The 14,605-nt window shown below is 36.1% G+C and overlaps 1 protein-coding gene across 1 annotated transcript; it reads right to left on the reverse strand.

Annotated features, from left to right (window-relative positions):
* Positions 1-2,321: 2,321 nt before the first annotated feature.
* LOC131166124 (putative UDP-rhamnose:rhamnosyltransferase 1) lies at positions 2,322-4,013 on the reverse strand. The gene has a single exon (XM_058124429.1). The coding sequence runs from the start codon at positions 3,877-3,879 to the stop codon at positions 2,482-2,484; it is 1,398 nt and encodes a 465-aa protein (XP_057980412.1). The 5' UTR covers positions 3,880-4,013; the 3' UTR covers positions 2,322-2,481.
* Positions 4,014-14,605: the final 10,592 nt, after the last annotated feature.

The raw sequence follows: 14,605 nt of genomic DNA on the forward strand, positions 1-14,605 counted from the left end.
TTGAGTGCTGTGACCTTTATGCACTCATTAGATCCTGAGTCTCAAAAGCAGGGTTGGTTTCTTGTTTGGATGGCTGAAATATTTTTCTAGAAGCATACTACATGAAATATTGTAGGGAAGCAGTTTTGTTTCTTTTTACTCCTTCTAGAAGTGGCAATAGAATACTGTTCATTATACTCGTATGATTTAAATTTTCATTTGATTTTAGTTTTTCTCTTTTCTTTCCTTCTTCTAGAACCCTGGCTTCAACCCCTAACGCCTGAAAATCTTCCTTTTAAAAGCGTATCATGCTTCAGCATGTACTTTTGTGCATCTTTTCCATTTTAATTACACAGGCTTTGATGCTCAATTGTGCTTCTAGAGCAAAGATGAATGGTACTCCACAGAGCAAGATATTCTTCTACAGGCAGTCCAGATAATTAAGCAGCATGGTGGTAGCCTGGGTAGTACCTTGCAAGATTTGACTCGTCAATAATGCAAAAATTGATATGAGAGATACTGTACAGAGCTATTACTCGACGCATATATTTATTTAGTTGTATCCAGTATGCCTGATATTTGAATTTATTTAATGATATAAATTATGACATTGTAAAAAGATTGTCTGTTCAAAGTCGATATAAATTCAGGCAGTTTAAATCAAGCTTCATCGTCTCCTAGGAAACATCTTAATGTACATCCTTGTTGGAGGTCTCCGGTTCAAATACTGAGAGGAATGAGAAGGGATATAGGATGGGAGATGGACTGCCTTCTATTGTGTAGCCTAAGCCCACTATAGGCTTCCAATTGACCCAAAAAAAAAAAAAATATCAAATTTCATTACATCTTTGAGGTCAATTTTCTGATTCATATGTTGGTTTATTCTTGTTGGGAATTAACAACAAATTCCTGAAATCTGTGAAAAACAAAATAGAGTAAGAATACACGCCAAAGAAAAATCAATGACATGCACAAGATAGTATTTACGTGGTTCGGCAATTTTGCCTACGTTCATGGAGTTGCAGGGATTTCACTATTATCAAAAAGAAAAATACAGAGTGCGGTGATACAATGCTCTCTCTCTCTCTCTCTCTCTCTCTCTCTCTCTCTCTCTCTCTCTCTCTCTCTCTCTCCGTGTGACATCTAACCCTAATCACCAAAAAAAAATCATTTTATATGTTGCGCACAGGATTCCGAAAAGTTGATTCATCATCCAAATTGAAGGCAACTAAACTCCACAAAAGCCCAACAATTCTTAAAGTACTAGGGTGGTTATGCTCTTTTGTCTATAGGGAACCAGTGAACCTTGCTGAATGTTGAAAAGTGGATTACACTTGGTAAAGATGGACATAAAGCTTGCTAGATGGGTTTCTGTTCACATTTCCAGCAAATTGGCTGAAAGCTTGCTCGAGTTTTTGAAAGGTCAATTGTTTTCCAATCACATTTTGTTAGGACCAAAAAAACCTATGGGTGAGCTTGATACACATAGGTGAACACAAACTTGATCCAAAAGCTTAAACTTATTGGATCTTAGGCCCAACCATGTATATAAGCACGTATGATCCACTCTAATTTTCTAATGTGGGACAAGCCCAAAAGTGGAATTCTCAACAATCTTCCCCTCACTTGTGAGTTCCAACTGCTCCCCCTTAAACGGAAACCATCTCCTTTGTGAGAGAAATCCCAATTCCCCAACAATTGCTTAAGTGGGTCTTACCACTCGCGCCTTACGTGCCTCAGATTGCATTCCATGTGCCTCTGAACCAATCCTACCTCTCACGTCTTGACCCTATTCGAATCCATTCCAGGGCTACATGATCCTTATTGGCCTCAGTCATACACTTGGTCTTCCAATTGTTAGCATGTCAGGAGAAATAGTTTCATGTCTCGACTTTTATGATGTCGCTCGCCCATAATTACAAACCGTTAGCTCCGATACCACTTGTTAGGACCAGAGGAGCCTATGGGAGGGTTTGATATACATGAGCGAACACCAACTTGATCCAAAAGTTTAAGCATATTGGGTCTTGGGTCCAACCATGTATATAAGCACCCATAATCCACTCTAATTTTTTAATGTGGAACAAGCTCACAAGTAAAATTCTCAACACAATTCTAACAAATTATGATACTTTTCAGTTTGTTTATGTTATCTTGTAAATGTTTATAGTTGGGGTTGAGGCATGCAAGTCGTACCAAAATTTTGGCTTGAATGATCCTTCTAACATTTTCTTTTTTACTTTTTTTTTTTTTTTAATGTCTGTGAGACTGCTGAATTTTGATGATACTATTGTTATGAACTTTTGTGCTGTTAAGGGGAATGTGGTAGGATCATGCATTGTAAAAAACTACTTGTTCAGTTATATAGAAGTGAATTTGAAAAACATCCATAATCCCAGACAGCTTTATCCAGTTGCTCTGATTCACAAAGCATTTTTATTTTTAATTACTGGAATTGGAATTCCTTAAAAGTGAAACCAATGCTCTGCACCACAATTTGCATCACTTCCTAGCGCCTGATTGCAGATGCTGAACAAAACAGTTGATGTAGTGGTCACGATGTAGCTTATGATTCCCAAAAACTGCAGCAGCTTCTCTTGCACGAACCCTCAGTGGCTCTCCTTCCGGAGAAGCCATGGCAAGTCTCAGAGAACTCGCAATGTCCTCTCTGGTAAATGACCCATCTTTTTGTCGTTCCACTTCCACAGCCAAACCCTTATGTACCAGCAGCCTGGCATTCAGTCCTTGATCAAGGATGAAAGGCAAGACAACCAGACAATGCCCAAATTGCAGGGTTTCTACTATAGAACCCCAACCCCCATGAAACAAAGATCCTCCAATGGATGTGTGTGCCAAAATTTGCAACTGCGGCGCCCATGCCATGAACACCGTTCCTTTTTTGGAAGTCCGGTGGCTGAAACCGGGGGGTAGAGCATCAAGATCCGTGGCTGCCCAACTGGGTTTTCTAAGGGCCCAAAGGAAGGGTAAATCAGAGAGCTCTAACCCATAGGCTATCTCGTAAACTTGATCCTTGCTCAGCTTACACTCGCTGCCAAACCCAACAAACACAACTGATCTGGGTTCTTGTTCATTGAGCCACTTAGAGATCTCACTCCAGTCCCCCTCTGTGTCTTTTATTTCCGGTGGGAGCAAACCTACAGGAATGACTGGCTTTTGTACAGTCTTTTGGAGTAAATCTAGGTACTCACCTTCATACTCATTGCAGCTGCGGATGGCCAAAGCTTGGCATGCACTGAAGGTCTTAGCGGCACGTTCAGCATCGGTTATGCCAGAAGCATTCTGTCCAAAGAAGCTTGCGTGAAAGCCAATCGCTTCATAATTGCGAAGGGCTACTGGCGATGGAAAAGTTACCCATTCTGGTGGTGCTGTAAGGCTCTCCGGCGATGGCCGAAGTCTCCTTTGGCCTTCCCCAACAAGGTATTCGGGTGTCCCACAGAATGTACGTGTGGCGGCAGAGAAAACAGAGAAATGGATGATCGGAATCTGATGTTCTCTTGCAATCTCAGCAGCCCAGTAAGCGCTGAATTCAATTATGATCCAGTCGGGTAAGCTTTCCGCGACAAACTGCCTGAAGGGATGTTGCAGGAGATCGTAGGCGACCTTTAAGTACTGAATTTTCTCGGCAGGTATGTCAACCGTTGCCTCGGCACCCTCTGGCAATTGGTGTTCATCGCCCAGAGTTGGCAATGGAAACTGCACAAAACTTATCAGAGATGATAAATGGGGTGGAAGTTTGGGGAGTCTTTGGATGTTCCTTGGAGTTGACACAAAGGAAACATGGACTCCAGCTTCGGCCAGGGCAATGGCAAGTTGATGGAATGGAATCATGTGGCCAAAGGCCGACCATGGAAGCATTACTACATGCAGAGGGCTTGCCATTTAGAAACTCAGCTCATACCCCAACACAGCTATGAACTCGCTCAGACCCATAACAGATCTATAATCTCTTACAAACCAGCACGAAGACAAGAAATTAAACAAAATTAAAAGATGAGAAGACCAAGGATGAAGAGAAAGACAAAATAAGGGTCTTGCAAATGTGTCTTAAATAATACTTCATTTATCAAGCATCCGATGCTATGATACCATTCCATTCTTAAATTAATGAGCCGTCCACTAAAATTTAGAATTATTTATCACTTATTTATTTTACCATAATACCCTAGTCATATATTTTACACATTAGATTAAATATGTTTGCCTAACAAATAAAAATATGCAAATTATTGTAGATAAGTTAATGAAGATTGGGGAGGTCCCCATTTTCAGAATAATTTTTTAGCAAATTTATTTTTCATCGAGGCCACATCTTGCTGAAGTTCACTTGTTATTTATTATACCCAATACGTCACATCTTCCATGAACCAACCCATTTTGTGATTCATCATATTTAATTTTATAACAGTAGTGTTCTTATCATGGACGACTTGAAACAACTTATATGTATGGACCTTGTTAGTTTATTTTAAAATTATATTATTAAGTAGCTTAATCATCTTATAAATGACACGTAACTTGAAGTAAGGCTTTTATTCAATTGAGTCTTTGGAAGGAGCATATAGGTACATGAGAGTTAGATATCTATTCATTTAGGTTTTGGTTTTTGTGTTTCTTAAATTCAATATATTAAGTGTATTGTGTTTTTAGGTCTTATGTGCTATAAATACCCTTTGGCTCTAAAATTTACCATTACATACATTTTCCTTCACATTACTCTGATCATACTATTTCATCATCCAAGTATATAAAGTTTGACAACTTAAGAAAGATGTTCTCTATAAAGCTTTGGACTCTTCCATTTATGCAGAATTAGAAAGAGTCATGTTGTAACGATCCTAAAATGCATAATAATAATTTAATAAACTCTGATACCAAACTGTGACGACCCAGAACCCAGTAGGGTTCAGGGTACACCTTTCCATAACCTAATTTAAAGCCAGTAGCGGAAAATAATATAAACCTCAAATACCATACTAGAGTATCAAAATTTCACAAAATACATAGGTATCTGTCAGTACCAATATTACATCACTTAAAGCATAAAACATACGTCACTGATTTTATACGAACACTTACTTTCAACCAAATAATCTAAGTCTCACCCCGAAGCTTGTTAGGCTTGATTTCCTGTATGTCCTGAAATGTAAAAGTATTTATTAGGGGTGAGACACTTTTGAGTAAGATGGAATAGATTATTATTAGTGTGTGACAAACATGAGTTTTAGTATAAGGAAAATACATCCATTAATTAACTTTAAATGATATAACATTTATAAAATATACTCACACCCATATAATTGAAAATACATATTTTCTTCTCAAAACATACTTCGACTCAATAAATAGCCCTGTTTACATAAATCTACTTATATGTATTTTACATAATACAACAAAATTTCCACAATTTTCATACATTTAATTATGAAATATATACTCAGCATCCCTTCCCATCGTTCTCAGTACAAACTTCACAACAGAATTTTCATACTGAGCATCCCTCCCCATCGTTCTCAGTACAAACTACACAACGAAATTTTCATAACGAGCATCCCTCCCCATCGTTCTTAGTACAAACTTCATAACATAATTTCCATACTGAGCATCTCTCCCCATCGTTCTTAGTACAAACTTCACAATAGAATTATCAATAGTCATTTTACAATATCCACATATTCTCAAAAATTCTAGAACTAATGTAATGCCACCACTTTTACCATATAATACCATAAAAATTCCAACAAGTTTAATTATGCAATATCATAAATTATTCTCATGCCACCCAATTTGTATAATAATTATAATTTCATAAATTACCTAGGAAATTCTTATAAATATATATATATATATATATATATATATATATATATATATACGTAGTAAATTTAAATAAAGACGTGGGTATGATCAATTTCACTTATTTAATTTAATTCTAATATATTCACAAAAACCTGAGTTGATCAAAACCCCGCAGTTTAATTTAATTTAAATATATTCCCAGAAATCCGATTTGATCAAATCCCCGCAGTTTAACTTAATTTAAATATATTTCCTAAAAACCCGATTTGATCAAATCCCCATAGGTTTACTTTCCCTAGGCATATGGGAATAATTGAATTTATAAAATAAGTTTAAATCAGGAATATATTTTCAAAATAAACTAACATAATCTATTTCCCTTACCTTAGCCCTCGAGTGGTGCATACGACGTCCAAATGACGAAATCACTCTAGTTAAAACGTTGAGGAGTGGAGTTAGGACTCGAAAATGATACTTCTTTTTCAATTTGGCCGAGAAATAGCCGAGAAATTTAGCGAGAGAGAGAGAGAGAGAGAGAGAGAGAGAGAGAGAGAGAATGGAGAGGGGCGGATTGCAGAGAGTGAAATTTTGAGAAAGATTTTCAATTTAATGGAATCATCAGGAGCTTCCTGATGATTCTAGTATATATATATATATATATATATATATATATATATATATATATATATATACACATACATACATACATACATAAAATAATATTATAATATTATATTATATTATTTAATTAATAATTGTTATTAATTAATTAATTATTTAATTTAATTATTTTTATTTTTATTTTATTTTATTTTACTTTATTTTAAGATCACGACACATATGATTCAAATCAAGTTGTTGTATCTTGGGGCAGGCAAGTTAAAGTGAAGTTCTACTGCATCGGTTCATAGGTTAAGCGAAAAAAACTATAGAGGGCTTGAAACTCCTTAAAGAGAGCAGGATATCTGTGCGTCAATCTACTTGTGAATCATGTATGTCTGTTTGATTTGTCTTGAATTTTTGTTGTTTTTTCGTTTTTTTGGGGTACTATATTCCTAACAGTTTTAAGGAAATTTAAAGAAATATAGACCCTATAGTTGAAAAGACTAATGAAAATGTTGGAAATCTCAACAAGCCCTTTTGGTTTAAAGGAGCTCATTTCAAAATATGGAAAGACAAGGTGCTTTTCCACCACAGTTTTCTCAAGGTGGCCTATGTTTTTATTGAGAAGCATCCCAATAAAATCAATACTGACAAACATGAATGAAGATGAGTTAGTTGACCATCATGAACAGTTGGACCAATACAAAAAGGATGAGTATAAATATCAGTTTTTTATTTTAAATTGTCTTGTTGATCATTTTTATGATTATTATGATACTACTTATTCTTTTGTGAAGAAAATCTCGAAGACTTTGCAAAATAAGTATGATACCAAGGAGGTAGGGGCAAAGAAATATGCAGCTAGCTGATTTTTTTTCCTATCAAATGGTGAATGAAAAATCAATTGTAAAGTAATCACAAGATTTTCAAATGATAGTGGCAAACGTTGCATCCAAAGGCGTCAAGATTGGAGACAATCTTGTTGTGATTGGAATCATTGACAAGTTACCCCCATCTTGGAAAAAATTCTAAAAGAGCATGTGTCACAAGTAGAAGGATAGGTCTTTCGAAACTTTGATAACTCAAATCCATGCAGAGGATGAGGCAAGAAGGCAAGATGTTCTTATGCAAGAAAGCAATAGTAATACTAATAATAATAATACCATTGTAGACACTCCATTTTGTTTAGGGGCTTATATAACAAAAAAGGGGTAACATTTTTATTTCATAAAATGAGAAAATACAAGAAAATAAAAAATACAGGGAAATTGAATATTTTTTTTTACATTAAAAAAAAACAGAAAAAAATGAAATAAAAAGGGGGAAGTTCGGAAACTCCAATTCTCTATGCTGACACCTGCACACACGCACAAAAAAGTAATAGTTAGGAAATAAAAAATAAACTCCAATTGACATTTTAAACATGATTGCGCAACTTAAATTGATTAATCAATTAACTTTAAGTTTGACTGATCAATTTAAAATTTATTGATTAATCAAATTTAAACCAAATTGTTTCCTTTAGAACTATAAATAAGGGTCTTTTGAAGGTGAGAAGGACACAAACAATCATACAAACAATTGGGATTAGACACATAGAAAGTGAGAGAGTTGTGAATTTGGAGAAAATTTGTGAGGATTAAGAAGGAAGGCTAGAGAGTTGCAAGCAGGCTAAGAGGCAAAAATACTGCAAGAACAGTAGTGAAGAATTCAAAGGGGCTTGGATAGAGGTTATAAAATCAGAATTCAAAATTAGAAAAGCAGTGGAGAATTTGCATTAAAGATAAGATTAGAGGAGTTTGAAGAAAAAGGTTGGTTTTCTTTAATTGCGTTTAAATTTTGTGATTATAATTGAATTTTTTTTTTTTTTTTTTTTTTTTAAGGTTTGAATGTAATCTAGATTTGATTATCCACATCTGGGTTCAATTACCCAGATCTAAGACCTAACCCAAGAGTCGACTCAATTTGACTAAAACCCATGCCCATATCCAGATCCAATGGCCTAGATCTGGGTAAGCTTGACCCAATTCCTAATTGCCTAACTTGAGAGGTCTAGTTTGGACTTGGGTCCATTGATCATTAATGCAAACACGCACAACCTATTCAATCTAAGCCCATTAGCCCAAACATGCATAGCCCATTTAATCTAAGCCCATCAACCCAATCCAAAGCCTAATCAACTCAAAAACCTAAAATTCAATAGGATCATAGCCCCTCAGTGTTGAATCCATGCCCAGATGGGCCTGGTCCAATTTAGATGTAGTCGAGCCCAATTAACTCATCACATCTGAGATTGTTGACCTTATAGGTCATATCCCCTTTTGATAATGACAAATATCTTTGTATCTCACCTATGCTCTGAGTTTGTGTGTAGGTTCATTCTTACATCATATGGTGGCATATGGAGATACAAGGGAAATGAGGACCAAATTGTTTTTATTTGTATTTAATATTTTAATCATTTTGGGTATGTAATAATTATCGGTCTGTAATAATTAATGCATTGCATGCATGGTAGAACTATAAGCTTAATGACCTTAGATCGATCCTAGGTCCTTACACATCACTTGGAAAATCCCCTTTAACTCACAAGTCATATCCATGCAAATAGGGGTATAATTTAAGCAAAAACAGGACTTAACTTGAAGTTTGAAAGGGCTTCAACCGACCGAACTCAACGCGTTAAAAATGCCTTGGTCAACCAAATAGTTAAAGAGTTAATGAGTTGACTTGACTCGAGCAACCGGTCCAAATTGAACGTACTATTCACGATCAATTGAACATAAAAGCTGACATTTTTTACTATCCCCGGCCGACCGAACTTTAAGTTCAAAATCACCCCAGTCGACCAAATTATGGAGTTTGGCAGATCGAATTGTGCATGTAGAAACTCGAACCCAAAAAATAAAGAAATAAATAAGAAAATAAAAAAAGGAAGGTTTAAAATGGAATTTTAGTAGGCTTCGTCGACGAATTCCCTATTTTCGTCAATGAAGGCCCTTTTGTTGTTCATCAACAAAGTTCAAAGCGTCGTTAAAGAAGAAATCTCGAATGACTGAAATTTCAAGTTTGGAGTTTGTCAACAAAGGTCTTCTTTTGTTGACGAACGTTCTTCTATAATTCATGTTAGGGGGCTTTTTCAGTAACCAGGTAAGGGAATAAACTAAAGCAGTTACTTTTTACGCAAATTAATGTTACTTATGAGCAAATTGATTTCCTGAAAATATTTACGATATTTGAATATTATGGAATAATGCACGTTTGGGAAAAATACTGCTACTACGTTAAACGAGTATATATGTATGAGATGTTAGAAAATTATGATTTTAGAATTAGAAGTATGATTTTATACAGCACATATGTGGCATGAATATTATTTTACGTGAAATGTAATATGATATGAAAGATTTTACGAGCTAAGCATGTTTTCAGGTATTATGAAAAGATGTGTTATTTTATGATGATTTTGACGAATATATATATGATAATTGATTTATTTTTAGAATGTATATACCTGAAATGATTTCGGCGCGAGGCTGTATTTATGATTTCGACACGAGGCCTTATTTATGTTTTCGGCACGAGGCCGTATTTATGTTTTCGGCACGAGGTCGTATTTATGATTTCGGCGCAAGGCCGTATTTATGAAAATGATCTGCACAAGGCCTCTATTATATCAAGTATTATATGTTATCAAAATCCGGATGTTAGTTTAGTTCAGTTCAGGAGCACGATACCGTAGCTTATAGATCAGATATTTATGATTAGATTAGTGCTAACCATCCCATGAGGGGATGGGAGATGGATAGTCCATGTGGCTTTCAGTAGAGTGTGGACGTCCACTTGACAGTCCGGGCCAGGGTGTGGTGGGCTTATCGTACTTACAGACATATTTGACTCGGCAGTGGTCGGCCAACCATTATCGAGTCCCGCCTTCGGGCTGCACAACCTGTCATGGGGGGATGTACATGACATTAGCTAGCTATTCATCCTAGGTATATTTTCAGTATTATCAGTATAACAGATGTTTACGTATGATATGATTTATTAGCAATTATGAAAGCCTATGATTATTCAGTATGTTATGATAAATGTCTAAAGATATATGAAATGTACTGTATATGTATAATTACATTAAATATTCATGTTGTCACACAGCTGTATTTAGTTTATTTTTCCTTACTGAGAAGTGTCTCACCCCCGAACTAAATGTATTTTTTAGGAAACCCTCAGTGACCGGCGGGTCGTAGCCGCCATGGAGTCAGTGGTATTACCCCGCTAGGAGGGTGAGATTTTGTACTTGGTTTAGAATTTTTTTTGATTATGGGATCCTAGATGTATTTTGAAATATTTTGGAAGAATGTAAATAGATAACTCTGGTATTATGCTTATAGATGGATGTTTATTAGATTTTATACTTGCTGCTGCTTAGGTTTCCGCTGTGATTGACAGGTGTCCCCGTTACCCACGAGTTTGGGTTGACCATTTTAATTATTATGTTATATTTTATTTGAGGTTGTTACAGTAAGGGAAACTGTGTTTATATCGGTTATTTTTGAAATCAAACTCGGTGAAACTATGGTTCACCGTCCTGTGTGTATTTTGGCTACTCATTTTGGGGGGGGGGGATCTAATGGGGAAAATTATTGATTTTTCATTATTACATTTTTGGGAAAAAGGGGGCAACGGGCTGCATCCCTGGTTTTGATGAAAACCTATGTATATGTTGATTTATACTGCGTGATTGGGATGGTCGTGCCTTGACTTGTTTAAACTGTATTTGTTTGGAAAGCCATAATCTAGATTACCAAATGGGTGTGGTTTGTTTGGTTATATGAGCATGCATGTGTGTGTGACTGTTGAAATGCTAGTAGGAACGGGGTTCCGAATTGTTCCAGGTACTGAGAGTGTCCGGCTCTATATCCGAGGGCGTGTGTTTATCGCCTGCCACATAGGTAAGAGTGTTCGGCTCTATATCTGAGGGCGTGAGCCTATTCTGGCAGATCAAGCGAAGGGTGTGGATCCACCAGTTAGCGCCGGTATGATGCCATGGGATTCGAGGACTAACCATGTGTCAGTGGTGCCATGCTTCGCGGGTTGGCTACGGGCCAATGCCGGATTGTCGCGGACTGGCTTCAGACCGAAGGGTGTGATGACACTGGGATTGTTGATCGTGTGTGTGCGTGCGTGTATGCACTGTGTGAACTAGTACTGGATCGCATTCAACTACGTGTATGTTGCATCATGATAACACTCAAATGCTATACACCGATATAACTTGTGTTCTTCCTTACTGAGAGGTGTCTCACCCCTGTTGTATGTACATTTTTATAGGTCCTTCGAGTAACCGGAACTAGTGTCCTGGTGTAGGAAGCGTAGTGGCCAGTGTACTGCGTTTAGCATTTGGGTAAGTGCTAGGACTGTATTTTGATGGGTTGCCATTTTGAGATGTTTTGGGCACCCGTTTGTACGTTTTGTTAGAGCCATGTTCTGCTCTTGTATAAACTTTGGTATGGTATTGCATATGTGTATATAGATGACCTTTTTCCACTGCGTATATGTTTGTGATGGGATGTGTTTAGGGTGCCGGGGAACCCCACGGGGTCGAACCCTCATCCATTGTACTGTATCTTTGGATGTTTTAGCAGATACAGGGATAAATTACTTACATTTTCACCCTTGGGTTCCATTTTGGGATTCGGGGCGTGACAGCTGAACTTGAAAATTTAACTTTTCTATCTGTGTTTGCTCGAGCGACCGAAATTTTGGGTTGCCATATTTTTACCGTGGGTAATTAAGGGTAATTGAGGTTAAAAATTGATTAAATATTTTTAATAATTCCATTTGTGTCCTAATGGGTATATTTTTAAAAAATTAGTGATTGATTTAAGACTTTGTTTATAAAAAATATCCTTTGAAATTCCTTGAGCCCTACTTTCACATTCTAGCTTACATACTCCTTCCATTTTCATTCCTTTGCAAAAACAACTTTGGTGAGAGTATTTTGAGATAACCTACACTGCCACTACAAGCTTACACTCCCATTTGTATTGATTGGTTTTGTGATTTTAGTGAGAGTAAGCCAAAAGTTTTCCCTCGTGATTTAATCCATAAATTTATTTCATGGGGAAACTTTCATAAGCTTGTGAGTCTTTGCATTCTTGTTGCAAGACTCAAGAGCTTGTCCTCTGTTGTGAAGAAAATATTTTCAACAAGCTGATTTTCAAAATATCTCGTGTGCTTATTTTTTAAAAACACTTATGAGATTCTTGCTTGGGTATTTCAGATCTTTGATATTGAGCATTGTGATTGATATTGTTATTTTGAATCAAAGATCCCTACACATACACTCTCACACTGTGATTGCTTTGCTTGCATTATCTTAAGAGTAGTTACATAATCTTCATTGATCTTATAATATCCTATCATATTGAAGTGCATTGGTTATACTTGTACAAATCTGTTTATTGGAGAAGCACGCATATTGTACACAAAATTTGTGTTTGATTATCTGTTGTATTCCAGGCATGGCCTAAGGGGGGGTGTTAATCTAACCCGTTAAGGATTGATTGTAAAGGTTGAGGTCAGTCGTGCCAATTTGACTTGGTATTGTATACGGTGTCACTGCAGCCGTTAAGTGAACTTTAGTGGAATCCTCATGTTTGCGAGTTAGAGGTAGGGACATAGGTACTTTTTCCGAACCTCGATAACACATCTAGTGTCATCCTTATTTTACTTGCCTTACTATACTGTGCATGGTTATTTAATTTATTTGGAACAAATTAATTACAGTTGTGTTTATTGGCTTGCTTCTTACACGTTCTAGATTAATCCTAAGTTTGTGAAATACAATTGCTAGTTAGTTAACCTAGGAAAGAAATTTTTAAATATCCAATTTACCCCTCTCTTGGGATGTAAAGTCAACAATTGGTATCAAAGCCTAATTGCTTAGAATTAATCATTTTTCTGAAAAAAGATCAAAATGGCTCATAGTATTGTAACTGCATTTCTTGAGGGACCCTCGTCCACACGTCCTCCTGTTTTCAGTGGTTTGAACTACACTTTCTAGAAACAAAAGATGCGCATTTACTTTCAAAATATTGACTGCAAGGTGTGGAGAGTTGTCTCTAAAGGAAATTATGTTCCCATGAAAATTGAAGATGATGTTAGAATACCTAAGACTAAGGATGAGTACACTGATGAGGATATGAAAGTTGTAAGTATAAATGCAATTGCAATGAATAATTTATATAGTGGACTTGATGTTAATGAATTCAACAGGGTTATGGCATGCACTACGGCCAAGGAAATTTGGGATAAATTAGAGGTAACTTTTAAGGGCACTAGAGATGTTAAGGATAGTAGAATTGACATGTTAACTAATGAATATGAAGCATTTAGAATGAACCCTAGTGAATCTATACAGAGCATGTACACTCGTTTTACACACATCATTAACTCTCTACATGCATTAGGCAAGACATATCCCACATATGATATGATTAGGAAAATTCTTAAGGGATTGTCACCTGTTTGGGAAGCAAAGGCTACTACTATAGCTGAGGGTAGAAACTTAAAGGCAATGTCCTTAGATGAACTAATATTGTGTCTCTTATCACATATGAGTTGGCTATTAAATGAATAAAATAGAATAAAGAAAGTAACTGCTTTGAAAACATCCACTAACACTTTTAGTGAATGTAGTGAATTTGAATCAGGAAATGACATGGATATGCTTACCAGAAAATTCAGTAGGTTCTTCAGAAAGAATAGCAGGCCATGTAGAAGATTTAGAGATTTAGAATTTGAAAAGGGGAGAATCAAGCAAAAGAAAATAAAAATCAAATGCTCTCATATGCTACAACTGTAACAAAGTCAGGCATATCAAACTAGACTGCCTGTTACTAAAAAAGGAATCAAAGAAAAAGAAGAAGGCAATGAAAGCCGGAACATCGTGGGACAAACAAAATAACAGTGATTTGAACACTGATGGTAGTGACTTTGAGGTTGCTAACTTGTGCCTAATGGCACACGATGATGAGGTACTATCATCATGCTATTTATCTTCTTATAACATGCCTACGTATAAAGAACTGCAGCTGGAATATATTTGCGTTTGTAAATCGCTTGAAAAAAAAATGACCAAGAAAAATATTGATTTAGAAAATAAATGCAAAAAATTGTCAAAGCTTTTTGAAATGGGAAA

Source organism: Malania oleifera, chromosome 10, assembly GCF_029873635.1.
Source record: "Malania oleifera isolate guangnan ecotype guangnan chromosome 10, ASM2987363v1, whole genome shotgun sequence".
NCBI lineage: Eukaryota > Viridiplantae > Streptophyta > Magnoliopsida > Santalales > Ximeniaceae > Malania > Malania oleifera.